This window comes from Euwallacea similis, chromosome 5 (genome assembly GCF_039881205.1).
Source record: "Euwallacea similis isolate ESF13 chromosome 5, ESF131.1, whole genome shotgun sequence".
NCBI classification, from domain to species: Eukaryota; Metazoa; Arthropoda; class Insecta; order Coleoptera; family Curculionidae; genus Euwallacea; species Euwallacea similis.
The window spans coordinates 3,439,400-3,464,901 of record NC_089613.1 but is presented as its reverse complement, the minus strand read 5'-3'; the positions used below and the strand labels follow the sequence as shown (position 1 = coordinate 3,464,901).

Sequence of the window (25,502 nt, the reverse complement as noted above, 5' to 3'; positions counted from 1 at the left end):
CGACCTTCTACGCCTCTATGTTTGTTTTGAAATTTACTCCTGAAATGCTCCTTTAACATGTGTTAAAGTCCTTTTGCGAAAAAACCGGTACACCCTGCGTTCTAGCCATACTGGATCTATATAAGAGTGGTGACAATCCGCCAATCAGCCTCTGCAATTTATGCTCCTAAGCTGCAGCAAATAGTAGTGAAATATCCAGCAAATTTGCATAGCTAATGATGTAAATATTCAACGGGCGGAAGAAACTTTAAATTACACTTAATGACGAACCTTAAAAACAGCTATTTAAGGAATTTTGCTTTACGATCCATGCCCTACAAAAAGTCCGTCTTCCAAACTAATGCTCTTTAGATAAACACATATTTTCCAGACGATCTACGTTTTAGACCCCATCCAATATTCCTTTATACCGAGCTTTCACCCCATTCTTTTGAATGAACGTCCTATAAATCCAGACTATTACCAGCAAAAACGGCGGATTTATTTTAAATTTATGCGAACCCATGAGGACTGGTTGTTCACAATAATTCAAACTCTACTGGTTTTTGATTTTTACGTATAAATTGGACCAATTAAGTCCGCGTTTCGAACAACAACCGACGATTATTTTTATTGCTCCAATAATTGAAAAACGTAGTTTGGCACGAAATATTCAATTTCATAAAATTGCCGCAATAAAATGTGGCAAACAGACCGCACCTTGGGATGCACTAAAGCCTCAGAAGAAATGGATATTGAATCCAGAACTTTGATTACTGTGGAGGTCAAATTCTGGAGAGTGTGATTAGGGACTCGGAGTTGTTCCAGAAAACTAGTCATTTCTTCCAATAAGGACAAAACTCGAGCTCCCTCTCCAGAGCGCAGCTCCACCGATGAGATATATTTCTGGAATCCCAGGAACAATTCTTCTAGGCTCGTTTGGGGGTATCCTAATTTGGTCTTCTCATACTGAAACAAACGAATTTGAATAAGTGTTATAACATCAAAGAAAACAACAACATCAAGTGTTACCTTGTTGTAAATTTCACCAAGAAACTTGCTGGTACACTGCGAGAAATCTGGAATGCCCCACTTGGGAGTCCTGCCATAGCTGAGCATGCATCTTCTAGAAACTATTCCCGAGTAATCTTTCGGGCAATCCTGAATGCAGTCCGTGTCAGGTGCGGTTTCAGGCCAAATGAGATCGTAGGTGACTTCTTCTGGACAAGTATGGACTCCTTCTCTATCCAATACGTAAATTTGGATGCTCTTTTCTGAGGATGTGGTGCTGTCTTGGACTAAGCACGAGTAGCGAACGTCTTTCTGGAGAGAGGAAGTTTTTGTTGTGATGTATGTTGGGTTGATTGATTGAGAGGACTGTGATCGGAAAGCATGCCTCAGAAGGATGGGAGGCTAATAAGATGCTAAATGAGAGTAAGTGTCTGCTCTTCCTCGTTTTTAGTTGCATGATGGGCAATATTTAAGGATTTTCAAAAGTACCGATCTAGAATATTTCTAATTTGGATTTTCGCATTTGTTGAGAATAAACCAGATTAACAAAAATAGATCGTTACAGATAAAACTTCCAAACTTTTTCTCGACGAAAGTAAATCGTCCATTGATTTATAATGTACTGCTATTCTCTTTACTGATAAAAAAAAGTTTGCTCTTTATACAGGGTGTAAACGATATAGGAGGATATATTTTAAGGAGCGATTTTATGTTCGAAAATATGAAGCAAAGTTGGTACAAACATGGGTCCGCAAAAGCCTCCTCAGGGAGCTACGGCCTTTCGAAGGTGGTCCCCAAGAAATGCGGAATAACGTGCGGAACCAGCTGAATTGGGTGGTGAAATTGTTTGACAAAAAAAGCTTATTTTTTTGTAAAAGGTATGAAATGATAACAAAGTTTAAAAAATCAAGCTCAAAATTAATTAAAAATTAAATTAAAAAGCTATCCAATTTCAGCTTATCATCTTGCAATGTTTCCTTTAAAGCGGCATATCTCTTAAACGGTTCGTCCTGCGACAATTTATCAAGAGCACGTTTTCTATGTAATTTTAGACAAGAAATCATATTCTGATGTCAAACTGTCATAAAAGCTAACGGGTCCAGGAATATGTTAAGTAAATATAGCTCCTCCCTGGTTCCAGCACGCCATTTCACATTTCTTGGGGGCCACCCTCAAAAGATCGTAGCTCCCCTAGGAGGCTTTTGCGGACCCACGTTTGTACCAACTTTTCTTCATATTTTCGAACGTAAAATCACTCCTTAAAATCTCCCTATTTCAATTACACCTTGCATAACTGCCAAGCACACAGCACTTCTCGGTTTCCTCAATGAACTCATAGTTTTAACAAAACCAAATAACCGAGGGTACAAAGTTAACGTTATACAAGGAAAACCTCAAGGCACATATTGTAAGCAATAATAATTAACGATGCTTAGGTCCGGACTAGCTATTATTTAAAGTTTCTTGGGTTGCTCCCCAATACCCACACCCACGTAGATAATTTAACTCCCCATCTTGGGTTACCTAATCCAATATACCTTCGCGTTTGCGGTCCGCACAAGGATAGTGGCAATTTCTCCTATTTAGCTTGTTTACGATGCTAATATCATGGAGAGGACAACTGGATTTGTCGAGTCTCGTATTGCAGCCCTGATATCGAATTCACTTTATTGAGTCGAGGATTTAAGCCTCTGGGACGTTTACAGTAAATATAGGTTATAGCTTTGGGAGGGCTTAACTAAACATTAAAACTATTGACAAACCTCTACACGAAAGACTTGGAGAATCGTGCCGGCGGGATATAAAGTTTCATATTTCTCGGAATCGGTTCGTACAGGAAGGAGTTCCTTGTTTTTCGTCCAACTATACGTGTATTTGCCCCCGATACCGCCGTTTCCTTCCAGAGTTACACACTTTACGGTAAAGTTTCGGCCCTGGAACAAAAAGGAAAATTGTAGGATTTAGACAACAAAATGTGGTAACCCCGTGAAGGAGTTTTGTCTTTGTAACTTGTTTGGAGAGAGAGAATATCCATTATGCAGGTACATCTATTTTAAGGAGAATAAGACGTTGAGGTTGTTGATGTATAGAAGGGATAGTTTCAATGTTCCTCAAAAAGCCCAAACTTAACGTATTACTGCACACTATACAGGGTGTCTCGGAAATATTGATGTACATAAGTGCAGGGTCCGGTAACGGGGTTGAACGATTTTGAAAAGCTTGCCATGGAAAAACAAATGAAGATACGTTTGTCAAACTGCGATTCCTTCGCAGTTTGACGAAGTGTGTTATGACAAACTGAGAAATAAATCAACGCGTTTTGCCCTAAAGTACGCAATTTGTAGTACTGACACGAAGCCGCTTCCGCAATGGATTTCGTGTGCCACGCCGCGGAAGTTTCCCAACAAGAAACGCGATTCTAATATGGCTGAGACGTTTTGAAGAGACAGATAGCGTCGTACCAAAGTTCCTTGGTGGTACTTTTACAATTCATACTCCAAAAAACACTAAAAGAACCTGGCAATCAGCTCAGCGAAGTCCATTGCGCTCTCCAGGCACACTATCGCGTTGAACATTTCGGATCGAAGTTTAAGATGCATTTTACACGAAGACTTACGCTATTACCCATATAAAATGCGGATTGTTCATATGTTGAATGACCTTGCTAAAGAAGAAGAAAGAAGGCTGTTTACGTTTTTGCATAGAAACGTTTGAAATGTTGAATAACGATCGAAATGTCCTCAATGTGCTTATCATGTCGGAAAGCTCATTTTCATTTAATTGGATCAACAAACAGAATTTTCGTTATTTAATACATGACAGTCCAAAGGAGCTGCATGAACGATCTCTTCATGACCAAAAAGTGGCTGTATGGTGAGGAGTATCCGATTTTTGCGTAATCGGACCATACTTTTTTGAGGGATACAATCACACCGTTGCCGTCAATTCTGACTGATAAGTTATAATGTTTAACACATACGTGAATTTAAAACTTCAAAAAAAAGGGCAAAATATTGTGTGTTTTAGTAAAGCGCCACCGCTCATACTAGTAGATGAAGTTTACAGCAAATGTTCCCACGTCAAATCACTTCACGTTTTGGTTACATTCCATGGCCTTCAAAATCACCGGATCTGACATCACCAGACTATTTTCGTTGATGTTATTTAAAGGCAATAGTGCACACATTCGTTTTCAGACAAAACAAGACTTAAACGATCGAATTAGGGAAGCAGTGAACGGAATTGACCAAGAATCGTCTCAGAACGTGTTGGAAAATTTTAGGAAGAGACTGCGAATGTCTGTCAATGAGCACGGCAGACATCTTAAGGATAGAATTTACAAACATTAAGAAATTGCCAATGACAAAGTCCATGTTTCAATAGCGATTGTTTGAATCGTTACATTTGTTTTCTCACAGCAAGCTTTTTAAAATAGTTCAATCCTGTCGCCGGACCGTATATAAAGCGGATAAAAGAATAGAGCCGTTCACCTAAGTGTGCCTTATAAAAAAGCTACTTGCCTTCGTTCTGCAGGATGTTTAAGTTTTTTTTTAGTTCTGCAAATTGAGAATAAATTTCACAGTTTTTGATTTACCGGCTCGAAGTTTCTCCTAGGGGAGTTGTTGGGCACGCAGACATGTTGGGCATCTACATATTGTCTGAATTTTATTTGGATGTTGGAGTACCTTCTTCTCCAGGGCTCATCAAAAGCGAGTGTTGACACAAATCGAGAATTTACAGAAAAAGGAGAAATTAGGAAAGTTTAAATCGAAGATTATCGAGAATGTAGGGGCAAAAGATGGATTAGAGACTGACGTCTTCTCACTGCTTATTTCCCTTGACACAGGATGCATCAAAATTGTTATTCTTGGTAGTTTCGTGGATATGTTTTATATGTCTGAGGCGAATTGTTCATTATTTTTTCATTTCTGGGAAGAACCCCTCATACACCAGTGGCATAGTTGTGGTTGTTGCGGTGGAATTGTACGCTTTTCTCAGTTAAAATTAAGCGGAGGATCACAATCACCCTTTATTAAAGGGCGAATGCCTTTGATGATGTTCACAGGATTAAATGAAGCGACACTTGCATCGTTGCCGAATTAACATTGTTACTTAGTAGAAACCGAGGTGTAGCTTCTTATTTAGTAAATATAGTAAATACTTGATAGCATATACTTGAAAAGGAGACATACAAAAATAAACTGAACACTAAAAAATGCCACACAGAGAAATCAGCAACACAGCAAATGAAAGTAACACAGACAGATTTAGTTAGGTACTGTGATGGAACACCTGCCACTTACCTCATATCAACCTTTGGAATAACGGCATGGCTCACGTGAAAGAAACTATCATTCTTTAGCGATTAAAAAGAGCAACTTCCGAGTGTTTCTCAGTTAGATTTAACTGAGAATAGTGTGCAATTCCACCGCAACAGCAGCAATATCCACTGGGGTGTGAGGCGTTGCGCCCTCATGCATCCATAAAGGAGCTATTTGTTTCTTAAATAAATTTTTAAGAAAATAGGGCTTTAAAAATCGCTTAGAAGTTTTTGAGCCAGATTGTACGTGCATTAAACCTTAACGAAAATCCAAAACATTAAACCAATGCAACAAGTTGCATAAATTAGGGGTCTTCTCATTATTCCCTTAAGGTCTTAAGTAGTGCAACCCCTAATGCTTACAGAGTCGTTTATCTGGAAACGAATAAAGCGAATTAAATACAATTACGGTTAAATTAGACAAATTGTAACAAAACCGCCTTACAAGAGTGCAACTGTAACTGGTGTATTAAATTAGCTCATGCAGCTGAAACTACGTTAATTAAAATATGTGGTGGGATGGTAACAAGTAACTGAGCCAGTATATAGGTTTTTGTGCGTTATGTACGAGAATTTGATTAGAATTTTAGACTAATGGGAAATGGTGACTTCACAAATTAATCACTGCCATAACAATTCGGCTTAAGATTTCTTAATCTCCGACCATCATCAGGCTTAAAATACAACGGAAACAGCTACTAATAAACAAGAATTTCTTCCTTTAATCCCAGAGCAGGATAAAGCACTTAGTTCCATTGCAATTAATTGCGACGCAATGCTGTAAGCTTTACTTTTACATTTCCTTTTGTAAACCTTGCACCACCGCCACTCTAATAAAAAGACAAAAGTTTCTCGGATAATGAAATTCCCGTTTAATAAATGTAAAATAAACGCGGGCACAGCTAAGAAAATTAAAATCGGAGTAGCTGTCGAACGAGGTGAGAATAACGATATTAATTGGAATTTTACGGAATTGCAAAGGCGACAAATTAAGCGGTGAAATACCGCGCAATTTCGAAAATTCAAGTTTAATTTACTTCTCCCCCCTGGAATTGAAGAGATTTAATTAAGGTTCAATCTGAAAAAAATAAACACTTCATTAAAGACACCTCTATGAGATTAATAGTGTCGATATGGGGATCGGGAAAAAGGTTTTAATTTTTTAATCCTAAGGGTCCATTAAGAGAAATTAGAATTGTGAAAGCGAGAAAGATTTTGGACGACAAAGCGTCCAGCACAAAAGATGTAGGGGACACAAGGAATGGTGTTTGTGGTCAGGACATTTGTAAAGGCGCTGTAGCAATTTGTCTTGGAATGACGGGAACAATCACTCAATCTTCCATTGATTTTCAACTAGTGTAGAATACAGTATGTAGCAGAAAACGCAACTACAAAATTTCCTTGAAGACTTTCATGAAAATCCTAGGAAGATACTAAAAGTGTTCGTGCAAGGCCTGTATCTGTACACTCCAAGAGCCACTTAACGAAATGAAAGCGTAATGGAAAATTCATACTACTCGTCCCATATAAAGGGCTCTAAATAATAAAAATGTTCGGATATCTTAATGCTGAAAGGGTTATAATTTCGATCAATTATTATGACATGTCCAACGGACGTTGAATTAGATTGATGGAGTGCGTGTTTTTGTTGCCTGGGCTAACTGAATGGATGAAATGCGATCTCATGTAATGGGGATAAATAATTGACGTATAAATATGTGAAAATGACTATGGATGGGATTTAGCCGCTCAAAACCGAATTAAAAATAATGGAAAATGTGATGAAATTTACCAAAAATGGCAAATACAAAATTGGTTACCTCCTCCGTCAAGTACGGCGTCTTCAGATTTCCCTCGATAAAGAAGCTACATCCAATTTGCCTAAAATGTACAAAATGAAACATAAAACGTATTAAGTATATTTTGTTTTCTTTTCGGAACAGTCCCCTTAGCCAGTTTTCCTGTGGACGTCGCTTTGTTCACAACTTAACGGATTACAAAGACTTCTTCTATATTCTTATCTTTCTTCCTTTGTTTTCCATTAAAATCTCAATCTATTTATTTCGAGTCTCTTCTCATTTAATTTTCCAAGTTTAGTCGATTTTGAATCATTGTGTAATAATAAATAATACCAAGAATCCAAAATAAAAACAGTTGGTATTTCATTTAACAACTAAACGATCACCACAATCAACATCGCCGAGTTAAATTTTTCCCCTGTATACCAGATTCCATAAGGCTGTCCCCATAGCTGTCACTGATAATTGGACGTTCCCATGCCTTTTGTACACCCTACATAATAATCCTCCCCTTGAGAAGATTAAACTCTATTACGAAACTATGCCTTACTCTGGCTCTGCGTTTAATTGACTTTGGAACCCCCGAGGACCGGTTTCGATGCTGTTATATCTCCTCACGTCAGGTCAGTTCGTCTCGAATCAATCAAACGTAAGCAGAAATCGACAGTGTATGTTGGGCCTATAGAGACGTAGTTTTACCAGCGCCATCTGTCGCGTGCTGAGCGTGTTTTGTTGCATCCCGACTAAATTAATTAGACTAAGGCCTAATACGACTTTATATTGTATTCTAGCTCTGCGTCTAATTAACTTGAGCGAGCACCCTGCAGACCGATTTCGGTCCTATTACATCTCACCAGTCATTAGTTCGGTTTATTGCGAGTCAATTAAATGCAGGACGTAGACAGAAACCCGATAAATCGACGGTGTCAACGATAAGGATATACTTTCCTTTGTATCGAATACTTGCCATTGAATAAAATATTTCCTTTCTCATTTTTTTGTGTTTCTTTTTGTTAATTTTTTGCTGTTTTGAATATTTTAGAGTTAATTTTCCTGACTGTTTTCACAATATCATTCCTGATAAACCTTGAATTTCTCCATTCAATTTCTTTCAGTGCTCTTAAAGTACTTCACTGCTTTCCCTCACTGCAATTGAGGAAAAGTTAATAGCTTCCTTATGGAGAGGAATCTGAAGATTTAAACCTTCCAGGAGAAGTGCCCGCTTTGAGTTTACAATTTCCGGCAGACTTTTTTAAAATTTATTTAGATTATTTTTTGATTATTCCCTTAATATTTATGTACCTTTTGAGTTCAAACTTCCCTCCATTAACCTTTGAAATTTCTGGCTTAATTGAGGGATGTGTATCTATCGTTTCTGCAGCGAAGTCTGAAGGTCTATCTACACAAGGAGCAACAACACGTTTTACGCCAAAATAATTCGCCCTTGATTTTACATCGGTATCGGCAGTACATAAAAAAAAGGTCTCTTCGTAATAAAATATATCGTAAATTTTTTGGTCCATAAATATTAAGCAGCACAAGTTGGGAAGGAAAAGACCATCAACAGACCCTTCCCGCGGTCAAACTTATGGCCTTTATTTTCACCCGAGGCCGCCCTTTAACTCAACAAACAAATTTGGCTGAGCATTTCTGAATATTAAAATCGTTTACTCAAACTTGCGTCACGTTTGAAGGATTTTAGTTTCAGGATTTGGGGCCAAAATTTGACCTGGTTCCTTGGTTTATATAAATGAAACAGGACCTCACGCTCTCGACTAGTCGAACTGGAAATAGGAACTATCATTCTCAGCAACAATGATGATGACACGACGATCTCCCCTAATTTCCAGGATGCTTTCAGCGTTATGAGCACCAATTGTGAGGATTTCTTGTAGCTCTATCAATCTTTCCTTGCTTCGCTTAGTGGCCTTAATTAATTTTATACAAGTATATAGACCCTTTGTAATTTTCAAATGGCGCTTGATTTTCAGCAATATGGTCAACTTAGGACCTCGATCTAATATTTCTTCGTTAATTAGATCTGGCTGTACATTATCCTCTATGAAATTGTCTGAATTGTGTTCTTGTTGATCTTCCTGTGTTGACACTATGCGTGGCCAGAGTGTCTATTGATATGCTAAATGATAGAACTGAGGACCAGATTTGTCTGTGGTCAAAAACCGCAGAAGGCCCCGAAAGAAAGCTCATATTTCTATAACTCAATAAAGCAGGATTTTCAATATTTCCCTATCGACAAATGATTCAAATTTTCACATCGATATCCACTCGACTTGACCAAACCAATAAATAACAGGGGCTTTGTGTTGGGCTATCAATAAAGAAAGCTTCCAAAGCAAATTATTGCTCGAAATGTTAACATACCTTCCTCACAGTTAAGCTCATGGGTTCTATTTTCACCAAGGGGCGTCTCTTGACTTTAACAAATTTCGACATGCACTGTTGAATATTAAAATCTTCCACTTGACATGTAAATTTTCCCTCGTCGTACTTTTGAGCCCTTTCCACGGCCAGCAACGCTGTATATTGGTCAGTCACGTGCGGGTCTTTTATCAGTTTTATCCATTTGTGTCTGAAACCAAAAAGAGAGTGGAATGTTTAATATAAGTTCAGACGATCGTTTTTTAGAATTAAATTTCCGTTTTACGGTTTTACATTGCGAAATGTAGATTTTACGGGACTGTTTTTCTTGTAGCCGGTAAATGGGTTTCTGGGGCTTTGACGCTGTTTCGTTGTAATTTTTACAGAAATTTCGTACCATGAAAAATTTTTTTTTTGTAAATTTAAAGCAAAATTATCGTTAGATCTATAATGAGGTGGGCCGCGCTCGGAATCGTGAAGAAACTGGAAATAAATCTAATAGGCCGCTGACATAACTCACTTAGATTAAAAGAGTTCATTAGCCTCGTTACACCCTTTTCAGAAAAGATATTTGTATCACAGAATGGTTTTGAATTTTAGAAACTATCGTTCACAGTTTAGAAGCATGAGTGGAGAAACAAAGCAGGTTCTGGCTCAATAACGCTAGCGTTAGCGTTCTAGTTTGTATGCTAACGTTAACGTTATTTGTGGGTGGACTAATAATTGTAAGACTTAATTTAAAATTTAAAAAAATTTATATGGTATGGTTGGGATTGAATCGGGGAAAGAGTACTCTTTCGCCAGAAAATTTAAAAAAAGCACACTGGCAAAATTATAGCCAAAACCATTTTTTGACAAAGTGTGTAAAACTACTTGTATAATAATCATAAAAAATGCTAGCAACTTTTAGAGCTCATTCGATATTCCTCTTAGTAATTTTGTTCCATGGTAGAAGTATGTGCAGTTCCTCATGACTCACCCTGTATAGCGTTCCAAATTCCATAGATATTTCAGAAATATAAGTGGTACACTAGAGCGAAGTACCGGCAACTTTATCTGGAGGATAACTTCCATGAATATCATAAAACAGACTAATATTATTTATTTTAACGTTTCCATGGATGTCTTCCTCTTGGCAGTAATTCGACCTGTTGGCCCTAATTCTTCCGCCTACATGCGAAATTTTCAAGGCAGGTTACACGTAACTAATCTCAACATATGCACCCAAGACATTGCTTTAACCTGGAGCAATATTGAGAAATCCTCTTCTAGCATGTCTTTGAAAATATCGTCTCAAAACTTTTCTAATTTATGCTCTTCTTTTCTGAAAGCCAGCACCGCCCACGTCCTACTAATATCACCACTTTTCATGGCGCAAAGAATCATTTTTCAGAATTAGGGTTGAATCTTGTTAACAAAATGTTTCTTACGTGTCTTTACTTGCACGGGCAGAAAAATGACGGAAGCGTGTTTGCCCCAGAATTTTCCGGTCTAGAGCTTTTTCCAGTCATTAACTATATCTGGAAATTTACATAAAAATATCAAAACATATCTTACCGGGCATAAGTCAAGTTCACAAAAGTTCCATCCTTAAACCAGCGAAAGGTCATCGAAGGGGACCCTCGAGCCACACAACTTAGAATAAATTCGTCGTTTTCCCTGATTACCCCTGGCTGATTTATATCCACACTCTGGAACAACAAAAATTGCTTTGGAACTTTTTACTGGAGCAATAATTTTAAATCAGAATCCGCTTCAGAGCCAGAAATAGCTTTTTCTTTTGTACTGCAATGGTTTTTTTTTAATTAAAACTTATTATTTTAATAAATTATATTATTCAATTTTTCCGTCTGTTCTAATTGGCGTTAAATAACCAATAAGGATTTTTGCTGGCATTGAACCGGCACCTACGCGACATTAAAGCAGCACGATTCTTGGACGACCTTGTAATAAAAGCTTTCATCCTTGATGAAGCAATTGTACTGAAGAGATGACGTGACACCAGAAGATTTTGCAAGTGAATTGCAGTAGTTACTTTTCAAGATGGTTAGGACAAAGCCGGGTTGACAAAAGAATAACGACAAGATCTCTACTTGAAGTACTCAATTTCCTGCAAAAATTCATGTAAAACTTGGTTGGAGAGAAGTTTCAGATTTGTTAAACTCACTGAAGTAATATTGGGCGATTTAGGATTTCTTGATGTTTGGGAAAGACTTGCTGAATCGGACCTTTTAAAGCGCTGGCTCAACAGAGCAGCAAGAGCAATTGGTGCTTCCACGGTAGAAAGCCAATAAAGTGCTGCAAGAGGCTTCTGGAGCGGTCAGTGATGGGACGGATAGACATTGAAAGTCCTTGAGTGATTTTTATTGGTTACGTAGTCGAGTATAGAAGAAGCTGAAATTTGGGAGTGACCGAATGAAAACTCGCTATAACAATGAAGCCAACAACAATTCCAGGAAGGGGACCACGTACGGCTGGACAATCCTTCAAGATTAAGGTAAGTATTTCAAGCTGCAGAAGTCGTGGGAGGGACGTTATATTTGTTATGAATATGTAATAAAGTGGGTTATCTGGGTCGATTATTTGCCTATCAAAAGTCTTCAGCTGACGGGAACAATCAGTTTAAGAAAGCGGGATACTGAACCGTAGATGGTAACTGCCAAAAAAAATTGTCTTTTTATTATTTATTTTTCGAATTAAGATAGCAATTTTGTTTGGTAGTTGAAGGAGCCAGCAGTGACGTGGAAAGAAATTAAATGTTTTTATGCCAGATTCGATTGCCAAGAGCTCCTTGCGACTCCTTTGCAGCCTTAAGCTGTTCCATTACGGTACTAGTACAATAAAGCAAATAATATACATGTGTTTATGATGGAACTGATGACAACTGGATATTGAATGATGGATGTATATTTTTTAACAGGAAATTAACGTAATTCGAAGGTGTTTTAATTTTGACGCGAAAGGTAGATTATTCGCAAATTAACACGACATTGGACACAAAACGTGTTTATAGTGTGTATTTAATAACCTTTCATTCGACTTTTTCATTTATCGCTCACAAGCTCATGCAGCCATAAACTGATTTCCCTAAAACTTCACATTGCTTAATTATTATATATAAATAATATTATTCAACACGTAGGAGGGGTTGAAATAACGTTTTATTCACCAGTTATTTAAATACATTGAATTTACCGACACCATTGAAAGTGTGTAGACACTTTTCAAAACGAAATATCATAGAAATTTAATATTAAGTTTTTTATCAAAATGTGTCCAAAATTAGAATTTTTTTGAAAGCTCAGGAATGAAACCTACATATTCGAATGAACAACGGCTTGATTCAATTGTTGTATCAGTAACTATTAAATTAAAAATCGTGTTTTTGGAAGAAACAGTGCAGTATATAATTAGAAACGTTTCAAGGTTTTCGCAATTTAGCCTGCATTCAAGCGAAATTTTAGAGCAAATTAAGACGAAGAGGAGAAATTTTCCATTCTAGATTTTGAAGTACCAGACTGGGGCCAAAGACAACTCAAATAAATCCTTTAAAACTTTCAGTATTACTTTTAATGCGGCTCAAGCTTCAGAGTTTACTCCACTTCTTGCGTATAAATAAAAACCTTGATTTTGAGTGGCATTAGAAGCTTTGTAAATTAAAATTACCATAATCAGGAATTCGGAAAAGCTAAAACTGGCTTAAAAAAAAATTGAGGTGGAGAGGACAAATCTCTCGTTTGCTTTCCTGCAATAAAAGTTTCCTAATGTAACAGGAAAGTCATTTGGACGCTGGGGTAGTAAGGAGAAACAAATTTTGTTTTCTGAACTGGTCCGTATCGAGCGGATTTAATTAAAGGAAGTAAGAAGTCAGAAATGGTTCTTTAATTGTAGCAATACAAAGTTCGGACTTAGTTGCAGAGCATATTTCTTCGGGTTTTGAAGTTTGCAGTTAAAATGTGTCCATGTCGAATTAATGAAATTTTGCTCACATTAAATAGCATTTATCGGCAAATTTTAATGAGCTGTATCAAACATCAGCAAATACAGTGGGATCATCCATTATAATTCTTGGATAAAAATGAAGGGCGGAAATTAATGTATTTTATGACGAAATGAGCGGAATTGTATATTTCATAATACCAGTCATAACAATGCCCCGTTTAATAAAACGTATAATGAAACACGCATTGTAAAATGATAATAATTAATTAAACTTATGGGTAATTATATTTCCAATCATTTTGTCCATCTTCATCACGTTTTTGCCATATTTTCATGTACGAATCCTGCAACGACTATTAATTGTACTTAATGAAAGAATCTATGAGTGTATGGAGCCTGCACCTCAACATCGTTTGCAGCCTTAAACATAGTTACCATTTCACCTATCGATGAGGTGTTGCCATTTGAGAGAAAATCAAATTAAACCGTTTGGCAAGCTTTAGAGTGAGGATTATGAGAGGAGACAAAAGATGATTTAATTACTGTCTTCCTAAGGTAAGATGTTGGTTGAAAATAATTTAGGAATTTTAATGGAGGCTCGTTTTAGAGTGTCACTTGATAATGATCATTCAATAGTTCTATATAATACAAAAGGTATTGTCTGCTTGGGGATTTGATCTAGATCTCACTGTTGGTTGCACAGGTGAACTAGAAACGTTTTATGAAATTTCTTTCTCTTTTGGTCACCAATTTCATAGAGAGATATCTGGATTCGGTATTTTGTAATTTTAAACGTATAGTAAAATAGGTATAGTTTTTATCTATTTATTCCATCTGTTGACTTTGTCCTTTTTCAAAAACCAAACTTCCTTTTTTTATTGAATCCGTTTTCGTTTCATTGGTGTGCTGCTCCCCGTACTGTATCGAAATTGCAGCAAAAGCGAAACTATCAAATCTCTCGACTGTAATGAAACGCTTTCTGTCTCAGTTATATAATATACTATTCGTTCTAAAACCTGAGTGAGATGGTTTCTCCAATTTGCCCAACTGTCCTCATCCTGCAAATGGAAAACGCCACGAAGATACAATTAAGTCAATAATTCTACCCCGTAAACAACTATGATAGGTTGATAGAAATTCCCCAGGAAAATATGAAATTTTATCGTCTGATGGAATTCCAAATAGAGGACATTGGGGGAGAACAATAATTCAGCAGAAAAATTATCTCTTTTTTCTTCTTGATTTTTTCTGCTTAGCAGGTTCTAAAAAATCGCTTCTTTGCTAGTTATCAGCACAACAAACATATGTGAGAGCGATAAAGAGATACAGAGAAGAGTCATAAGTTTATCTATAAATACATATAATCCACAACCATCAGCAGCGCCAAATACGTTTTAAATGTGTTATATTTTTTAGCAAGATGCCCATGCAGTTGGCTTCACTTTTTAAGAATGTGAACGTTTCAATAGCTTTTAGGGCACCAAATACCATTCTAGAAAATAATTTAGTGAGGGTTAAGGATGGGAAGCGAAATCTGAGGTTTATTCGTTGAGTTGTGAAGAGTGTCCGAATGTCCATGTGGACCAAACGTTCTCAAGTCAGCCTTTGCCGGTCATATTTTGTGACACTATCATTTATATTAAAATTTCCAGAAAACACAATGGTGTTTCACCTGCGCTCAAAAAAGTCTGAAGTTGGAAAGCCTGGAGACGACGGATATTACCACGGCTAAGAGAAGCCTTGTACTCAGTTGCGTGACGCAGTTTGTGAATGTGAAAATTCAAGATGCCGCCCGTGGGAAACAACAGAGTTGATGACGGTTGCCGAAATTCGAAACGTCGGATTTCAAATATGGCATCGCGACGTCGTAGAAGAATAAAAGTTGCAGGGATGAAGTGTCAAATCGTCTTAAATTTCCATGTGAAATGAGTTGAGGAAAAAATGAAAATCTGTTTTCAAAATTTTAATTTTTTTCGAATGCCTCCTAGAGACATCGGAATTTTTAATATTCTGAAACAGCATATTCTTGCACTCTAAATTCCGTAATTTTGCCGCATCTCGACCGATCTCCTTTCTTTTATATTGTTGTTTATGCTTTATGTTTATGAATTCCAGAAACGGACATTGTATTTTTATTATTCTGTTGTCCGTCGTTTAGTCCGTATCGGCGTTGGTTTTACACTCATTGTAGGGCAATTGTTAGCCTCTTCGTATCAACTATGTATAAAGTATGTCTTACGAATATAAAATATCCACGTAAACAAACTAAATGCGTGATCGCTAGCTTGGTCGCCGCTGATTGGTCGGTTATGTCGTTTGAATGATCGATATTATACAAGTACGACGGCGTCTCGCAGGGTTGGACTTGCTTCATTTTGAATGGAGAACGTTTATTGCGCGCGTATAATCGAATACAAACTAAACTTTTCAACTCTAATGTACCGGGAGCCATCATTTTTGAAATATGCTTTGAGAAATATCATTTATTAAAGGAACTTATTTAAATAACTTTTTCAGCGCAATGGCGGGCCGACTACGATCCTGTTTAGTGCTTTCAGCTGGAACGGATCACGTGCAAGTGACACGCATTTGTTTACATGGATATTTTATATTCGTAAGACACACTGTAGTTAGTTTGTATTAGGAGTATTTTTTATTTGTATTGTAGATTTGATGCTGTCGAACAAGCGAAACGTGTCATCAGCTATTGATTTTCGTAGAGTTTCATTGGGATCACGACGTAAATTTGTCCCTTTATTATTTTGCAACCTGATTGGTGAGTTTTTGACGCATAATTTTAGGTTAAATTTGCCGCTTCCTAAGGCATTGTTCAAAGTTAAAAAAACAGCCACCATAAACCGCGCATTGCCATTCAATTCCATTTCACCGGCTGTAAAACCACCACGTGTGCACCCTATTAAAACCGCCGCTGTTAAACAAACTTGAGCAATATACTTGACGTAATAGGTGCCCGAGTCTAGACAATTTTCAGGGTAATGGTGCACACTCAACATAATAAGAACAACCAGGAAACTCCATCCTCTCCTTATTTCACGGTTTTCTAGTGGTTGTTTTGCCTTGGGACTTTTAATTTCTCTTCGACCCAGAATTTTCAACGTTATTAAATTGCTTAGCTCGACTTTTACGATTGCGAAATTACACTTCTGGATAATCCGGATACGATGTTTGTTCTTAGGATTTGAGATACGACCGCTCGGCCATTATCTTTAGGATAATATTATGCTATAAAGCTGTTAAATCAAACACAACGTCTATTCGTCTCAGACCAAACAGTGAAAGAGGTCAGTAAAGAGACCACTAAAATGCTCAACAACAACACGAAAGGGGAAAGTTTTCGTCTGGTACACAATCGGTTTTCTCCCTAAAACGTTTTTTCCTTTTCTTTGTGTGTTCTGCTTTTTGCCCTAGCACAGTTATTTAGCTCCGATCTAATCACACCCAGCTTAGGAAACGAGCACTTTGAGACAGAATAATCGATTTTTTCCACTACTAGTTTTAAAAAGACACAATTACTCGGCGTGCTGGACGATTGTAAAGCTCCAGCCTTTTTCCAAAAACGGTTGAATAACAGGTTAATAATGGGGCAATATTTATCTAGTGAGTTAATCAGCCAGAAAATCGCCATTATCCCGATTGTTGTTTTATTTACGACTGCCATTGAAATAAAGGTCAAATGCATCATGTCCACAGAGCGGTTGTGAAATACTTATAACCCCCCTGTGTTGCGTGAAATTTAAATTTGGCGTCGGTTATAATGATGTACTTCACAGCCTTGATGTATAACACAATTTTATTTGTCGTAGGAGCGGGTATTCGAAATTGTACTTTAATCGTTTGAGAAAACAGGGTTGAGGTGTGATAGTTAATGAAGAGATCCATCAAATTGATTAAGGTTTATATAAGCGATCAGCTCTGGAAAGATTTCTGTTAGTAAACTTAATTTAGTTTCCAACATCCCTTCAGAGTAACTTTCAACATAAGCTCTATTAATTATCTCGTTAAATCTACTTAGCACCGCTACCCAAATACTGATAACAATGAGGTGGCAAAGTTCCCTTTTGAGAACACAAGATAATAAAACTTGGGTACAGAATAAGCAAAGCTGCTTTAAAAGTGCCGAAAAGAAGATTAAATATATTTAATTAAGGCAGGATTCCTAAAAAGAGATATTTCGACAAGAACAGAAGGGTATAAATCTTTGCTTTAAATACTTTTGGCTTTAGGCGAGAAGCAAAGCCGAGGGGATTTAATTTACTTTGACTCTTTAAAGGTGAAAACACTGAAATACTGTTAAACGATCTTGCTTTTTGTGACAGAGGTAATTCGTGGGAGGCAAGGTGTGCTTAAATTCAAATACTCAAATTGTGAGATAGGGGGGTTTTGTTGCAAAATATAGAAACCGTAGGAGGGTTAATTAAGTTTCACGGAGAGGAATTAAAGAGAAAAATAACTATTCAGGAGTTGAAAAGAAATTTGCTTAAAATCGTGGGATGTTGGACAATGCACAGGGTAGGCCAGAAGCGAACAGCGAAAAACAGGAAGAGAAGAATTTAGGGCGAAATCCAGTACGTAGTCCTATTAAATCGACCGTTCAACCATTGAAACCTAAAACTGCAGATATTATTTTTTCAAAAGTTACCTCCAACTCCCGTCAAATTAGAACGTTTCAATTTCTTCAAGAGAACTAAACAAAAATCCAAACGCAGAAGGTTCCAAAGAAATATGGCCATTGCAGATTAATTACATAAGTATGTACTTGCAACTATATTAAGAGTAAGAGCTCTTTTCTTTGAATGAAACCCTCTTAACTTTCAAGCTTGACTCTAATTTGCGCTGTAACTGGAAAACTGAAACGAATCAATTACAAATTTCAACTCTAATTAGTCAAAGTTATAATTTATTTTAAATGTTAATTAGCCTTAATTGTTAGGCGACAGTTAGATGTGAGTGAGGCTTGATATTAAAACTCCTGCCACAAACAAAGGACTCCATCTCTCGTGACATTAACCAAAACTCAAAGTGAAATGGCTATACAACAATGATATTGTCCGTGGGTAACCGACTTCAAAACGATTCTCACCTGAATTGAAAGTGGCGTTTTGATCGAGTTATCTTTCTGTGCAACTGTGATGTTGCCTACGTAGCCTCGGTCTGCCCACTTGTTCAGGATATTTTTCACTTTCTTCTCTTCTTTTTTCGGTCCGTATACTTGAAAGGTTACGTCAGCGCCCGACATGTAATGGCTGAAACAAAAAAAAATGCGCTATAAGCTGGATATACCCGAGAAATATATTTCGGAAATGTTGCTGCTCCAGGGCCATATATTTTATATCTAGTAGATATATTTATGAAGGGAAAAAGGGGATGTTTGTCTAGAGTACGGTTTTTATTTATTCTAGACGACCATACTGTATAGGGTTTCTGTGCCATTGTAACAGACAATCAGACGAGACAAAATATGCTACACAATCACGTTTTGCGGGAAAGAAAATGGATTATTGTTTTCGTGTCTGACGAGCTTTTGTAAGTACCCAAAACGAGGTAAAAACCGGGGATGAAGTAACTTAATTATCCACACCAGGCATCCATCCTTCTAAGGACTAAATATAATTAAGATGGTTGATTATGAGCATCCAGGCTTTCATAATATGGGTTTCGCTTAAAATAATATGATATTTTGATATACACTTATGATAAACCAGATTTTACTGAATTATCTGTAGTCGCTTAAAACTTAAAGACTTAACAAACTAACAGTATTTTCGCCATTATTTACTCCAAAATTCTTCGTTGGCACCTAATGTAAAAAACGTTCTTAGAAAATTCCATGTCTAAAAGACTTATTGGAGATAATTTTAGTTTTCCTCCAGGTTTTCTTCGTTTTCTTTGTACTTTCCTTAATGCTGTATATTGGGTTTAATGTCACATATGTATGAGTCCACATCAAATTCTGGCTTCTCTGCAGTCTTACAGTTCTACAGTCCTTTGGAGGAATTTCTTGGAACTTTTTTGGACTCGCGTGGGTGGAAACTCCTGAGAAATTCCTCAGGTTGATTTATATTAACATGACATTCTGTTTTTCTCTCCATCACGCACACACAGACTTGACGTGAGAATAATCTTGTTCCCTTATCTGTTTAATTACCTTCACACAACACAACACAAATAAAACGAATGAAAATAAAAAGAATGGGCTGTTGGAAGGTTTTCCAGAGATTAGGGACAGGAATTTAGGAAAGAAATCTACTTTAATCAAAACTACCTACTGAGTCAAATTATCTTAAATTGTCGAGAAATCCACTTATTTATTCAAAAATTCTTTGTTGCGGAACGTTAATTTGAGCAGTGAGTTTGTTATTAATTTAGATGTTTTGGGTTTTGTTTATTTTGTTTTGAAATGCGTTTTTTACTCTTACTCAATCTCTTTTACGCTTACATAACTTATTACTTAACTACGCCACTATTATTACCAATGTAGTTGGAAATCTCATTGATTAAATACAACATGATGAAGGACTATTTAGTTCGAGATTAATTGATGCAGAAGATGTGTTGTGGTAATAAGCATTATTCAAAATTAGTTTCGCTTTCCTAGGACTTGTTGATATCATTGAAGTTGTCCGTTTCCCAAAATGCGTCTTTAATGTATCCCTGTTGACCAAGGCTATTAAAAATGTGTAAATTTTACTGGAGGTTTTTAGTAATATCGCCAAGGATTAATTACTCAAAACTTCATTGACGCAAATAGTTTATTTTCATAATGAAGTGCTTTTAAATTTTCGCATTCTTGAATATTGTAATTTCTAATTATCGATGCTTCAAACGCGCTTTCAAACTACACCACTGTGTTATCACTAATGAAACTGAAAATTTTACAGCTGATGAGTAATATCTGAAGCATATTTCACTTACAAATTTGTCGGTGCGGAAGGTCTATTGATGCAGCGAAAATGTATCAAAATAATGGTTTCTCTTAGGTCTTTTTTCTCAAATGCATCTTCTTCAGCCACTGTTTCCTCACTAATGAAGTTACAAAATCCATATTTTGTACGCAACACCTGCGTTTTTACTCGTATATTAATTGGTGCAAAAGGTCTGTTTGGGAATAAAAAAATTTCACTTCTTTCGGTTTTAAAGCTTTTTCTTATTTAACAGAAAAGGCGAATTTCGAGAGTAAGATTTTTTAACGGAGTTTTGTAACTGTCCTTTCCGGTCTGGTGAAGTTCAGCCCCACTACGCCACTATTTTTTGACCAAACAAACTACAAGTTTCACTAGTGATAAACAATATCTAGGGGATGCTTGAGATATTGGTGTAGATGATTATATATGATTTAAGTTTGTTCAGGAAACTTAATTCAGATGAAGCAACACCTACCCGGCTTCAACGCATTAAGATAGTGATGAATGGCTAATTAGCCGACCATTTCTTATTGAAAATGATAAAAAGCCGATATCTGTTTAGTGTCTGTAGTGAGGCCAATTTTAGATGAGATTTTTTAACTAAAATTTTGTTCCCTGTTCTGTAAGTTTAGAACATCTAATTTCTCTAAAGGGCATTCTTAATGAAATGAAATACGTTCTGGACGCTTATTTCATCCCTCAGGCATTCCCCATCTCTTCTTCATTACAGTGGGTTTAAGAGACACCGCGTATTGACAAAAAAAAAAAACAATTTGACCTTTTTTGCCCTCCCTTTCTGCCCCAGAAGTACCCTTTTGGTCAATTTATTACTATTTCCACCTATAATCCAAAATGGACTTCGTGTCTTCTCTTATCGCTCGCAATCAATCTCAATCCGAATTTGAACAATTTTCTTGTTCCAAAACGTTCTTTAAATGTCTTTAATAAATGAAGAACCAGACTGGAATAACAAAACCCTTAAGAAACAACAATGTTGTCTTTATACAATTCTTGTATTATTCTAATTATAATTTCTTCGAAATGTGTCTCTCACGTCCCTTCTTGGCGGCCAAGTCATTTAATATAAAATGCAATTTGCAATTTTAATTTTATTTAGTTTCTGGCTATGCATTTTTTGTTCTTTGTTTACAAATACTGTTTCTCGCGCTCCACCCTTGCGAAGGCAAACATTGTGTGTATTGCCTTACCCATCGAGAGAACAAATCAATAAGTACAATCTCAAATATGAATCTCAATTTAACGAATATGAGAGAGAAACACATTATAAGCAATAAGTAATGGCGTGTTCTAACATGTGTGCGATGTTGCTTTATCATCAAAGTTTGCTACAATAATAAGCTCGAGGTAAAACCCATTGAAACTCGAACTTTTAATCTCAAGTGTGACAGTGTCCCTCACGCAGACAACATTCACTTAAGCGCGAAATCCAGACGTTAGGCCAATTACGAAACGATAATCCTATCACGAAATTACTGAGATATTATAAGGAGCTTAAAATATGTCCCTTACTAATCCCCTCGCGGCCCGAAAAGTTTTAATCCGATTTAAAATTATATTTATCATTACAATCATAATCCTATTTTCGAGAGAATAACAAAAGTAAGGTTAATACAAGAGTTTTTTGATATTGCTTCCAGCGAAGAGTAAAACAATAAGTAATCCAAGCAAGAATTTCATTATCAATACTTTGCTTAATGGCAGGAAACGAGCTTTAATTAAAGCATATTTTGTAGTACACACAATACAAAACTATTTTCTTTAATTATTATTGAAGCTCAGGAATGTCCAATTAAGTTCGTTCTTTGGTTTAAATTTGTAATGAACAAATCCTTGCTTCTGGACAACGAGCCACTGCAGTCCAAGTTTTTCTGGGCGAAATCCCATTTATCTTGGATGTCACTAAGCAACTAACGTTCCCTGTGGCAAGATTGTAAATAATTTCTGCCTTTCCTTGCCAAAACTAATCCATCTTGGCTCATATTATTTCCACTATTATAAATTTACCCTTCATTTGCCTGACTAATAAAAAGTGAAATCCCTGGGGAAATGATGAGAAAAGGGATTTCCCTTTAAGATATATGAATACTGCTTGAAATTTCGCAAGAACATTCTGTTGGGATATGAGTATCACTGCTGTCAGATCTCAAAACGCAAAGGTAACCTTATTACGTGCAGAAGAGATTGAATTAGTTTTTATTCAGGGATTTGTTGCCTTTTAATTATTAACAGCGTTACCGCTGAGAACATGTTCTGTCTGCACGTAAGCAAATTTGGATAATACTTACACCAAGCTGATTAGAGTTAAATCGTCGGTTTTGGACACATTGACTCGAAGATACCGCAAAAGCTGAAACAAAAAGAAGAGATAAAAATTGCCTTTCTATTTAAAATGGTTAAAATTAACACCATTTTGACGCAATCCCTATTTGCCCCTTTACACGAATAGTAGCAAACCTGGGATGTGACCCCAAAAGGTACCGAAGAAGGCGACTCTCGGAGATAGTTTTCTGTGACTTTCGATGTTACGTATAATATTGGTTAAAGCTCCTTACTGTCTCTTAGTACCGGACCCAGTAGTAAGTTAATTAGAAGATACTAATCCAGCCCCTTGAATCTGGAATTTGGGATCTGCCTCCCGGGGCTGAGAAAATACAATTTAAACAAGTTTCCTCAAAATGAGGTCAGCTGCAAGGACAGCTACGAATGTTTAACATTCCCCAGCGTACACGTCTACAAATAAAAACCACAATTATTCCATCTATTTCTATCAAACGTTGGCCGAAAAATTAATTTTCCGGCCTGGAGAATTCCCAGGCGGAAACTCCCAACAAATTTAATTGCGACCCTAATAAAATACGTAATACCTCCCTCAGGCTCAAGTTTATATAGTCGGTCAACTGTCCAAACAAATCGGGGTGAATTAGTAAAAAGATTCGACCATGAAGTGTGTGGAGTCGTTTCAGCGCGTTTCTCCTTTAAAACATTTAAGTTTGGAATATTAGTAAAAACGGGACGTATGGACAAGAAAAATAAGGAAAAATGAAAGAGGCTGGAAGTATCACTCAAACTATAGGACAATAAAATACTCCGTTCCCAGGATAGGAATTTCGGAAATATCTTGAAATAATTTTTTATGTGTCGTTCTGGCCCAATTTGAAAGATCGAAGGGTGTATGTTACAGTGAAAAGCTTAGAATTTTAGAATTTCGGGCGGATAGAAAGGAAAAGGGTTAAAAGAGAGGTCGCACGAAAGGCAAATTGACGTATAATTAAGGTTGTAAAATGTTCTACTCTGAACAAATATTTTAGGACATTTATGACTTTCTTTGGCAAACTTCAAATACAGCACTTTATAGTTTTTGTCCTATGAGTTCGGTTGTTGGATGTGTTATTTTGTGCTGTTTATGTGCTACACCTCACTTTGTCTGGTAATAGATGATGAGACATTTTCATTGGATCTAAGGGGTTCATTTCTGATTCTTAAAAAGCTAAAAATAATAGAGAATATCTCTCTTTCTGCTAAAGATACTTTTAAATTATTCTCTATTATTTTTTAATTACCGAAGGAATTCGTGTCGGTTCTTATCGGAACTTAATAGTATGGACAAAATTTGTCCACTTCCTAGAAACTTGTTTTATATATTTTCTAAGAGGGATGTTTAGTGTGAATAATAGGAAGTTCTTCTACGAGTTTTTATAAATTTTTTAGAATTTCTTTTCCGTAAATTTATAAAACTTCATGAATTAGCAATTCTACTGGCTTCTGGACGTTCATGGTGGTTTAGAATGCTTTTTTATTTTGATAGTAACCTCGAACACTTCCGTAATGTACTTTCCTATAGGTGTGTTCATTAGTTTATGAGGATCCTTAAAAATTAACTTTGCTTAATTTGGGATGATACATTACTTTTTCGTAAACTCAACTTCCTTAATTTAACTTCTTAAGGTTAATTTAATTATTAAAATCCCTATATCCATTTCTCTTTGTTTTCGAGTAATATAGGAATTAACAAGAGCTTTTTGGGGTGATTGAGGATGTTGAGGCTATGGAGAAAATTTGTAACAGTTCATTAGAAATCCTGTATATTTTTTGAGTGGTAAGAAGTTGCTAGTTATAAGATATAATTTTTTAATATGCCTTACTATAGCTACCTTTATGGGTTTATGAGAAATTTCAGCGTCAATGAATTCCCGATTTTGCTAGAACGAAGAAAATTTGTATAAAATCGTGATAAGTATTTTTGAAAAAACAGTGAAATTACGATTATTGTTTAAAATTTCAACACTCGGCATTTCGCAAATGAAGATGTTCAGAATATATGTTTACAGGAACTTTCCTTATTTTAACCCAAAAAATATCTGACCTTAAATTTACGTCGTATATTTCAGAAAACCCCCGCATAACAAGTGTGTAATGTAAGGCTTCAAATCAGTTTATGGCTGAGCGAGCTAACGAGCGAGTCCATAAATGGATAAGTTGAATAAAACCTCATTATTTGCATATTACGTACAACGTTTTATGCCAGATTTCATGTTAATTTGCAAACAATTTAACTTTTGAGTTAAAATTAAAATATCTCCGAAATATCTTCATTATGAAATTCTGCTTCGAGTACGATTCAAACATCGAAAGTTTTAGATAATATGAATAATATATATTCACGCAGTCCGGATTAAAAAAAAATATCTATTTATTAAAATATACATATGTAAAGGAATAATTAATAATTATTATTTAATACATGTTGTTACAACTGTTTTTATCAGTTTTTGAGTAACTTGAGATTTGCTTTAAATTTTTGGAAATCTACTTTCACTCTAGCAACTCTACTTTTTCACATGGACGACATTAAAAATAATCGATTTTTCAGTAATTTCAGATCTTATAAGACCACGATTCCAAACTGTTCTAAACCATTTTCGCCATGTTTCGTCAGTAAAACCTATTTTTTACCATTTTCAAACATTTGGCAGTCGATATCTCACGAATTACTAGATCAATTGGTACGAAAATAATATAGGAAATGAATCGTATTTCCTTAATGTGTTAACCTTCCTGAATTAACCTTAACGAATTGGAAATCTTTGAACATAAATCTCCAGCCATGAACCCGACTAATACTGAAAT

At 36.2% G+C, this 25,502-nt stretch overlaps 1 protein-coding gene across 1 annotated transcript in view; it reads right to left on the bottom strand.

Moving 5' to 3' along the window:
* The window catches only part of LOC136408784 (uncharacterized), a 128,224-nt gene that overhangs the window by 13,436 nt on the left and 89,286 nt on the right, over nucleotides 1-25,502 (bottom strand). Inside the window, exons 10-16 of the mRNA XM_066389928.1 lie at nucleotides 22,661-22,722; nucleotides 18,533-18,695; nucleotides 11,047-11,180; nucleotides 9,493-9,700; nucleotides 2,754-2,924; nucleotides 1,012-1,302; nucleotides 700-948 (exon numbers count right to left, since the gene is read on the bottom strand). Coding sequence (XP_066246025.1) covers nucleotides 700-948; nucleotides 1,012-1,302; nucleotides 2,754-2,924; nucleotides 9,493-9,700; nucleotides 11,047-11,180; nucleotides 18,533-18,695; nucleotides 22,661-22,722 — 1,278 coding nt within the window. The remainder of the gene's footprint in view (nucleotides 1-699; nucleotides 949-1,011; nucleotides 1,303-2,753; nucleotides 2,925-9,492; nucleotides 9,701-11,046; nucleotides 11,181-18,532; nucleotides 18,696-22,660; nucleotides 22,723-25,502) is intronic.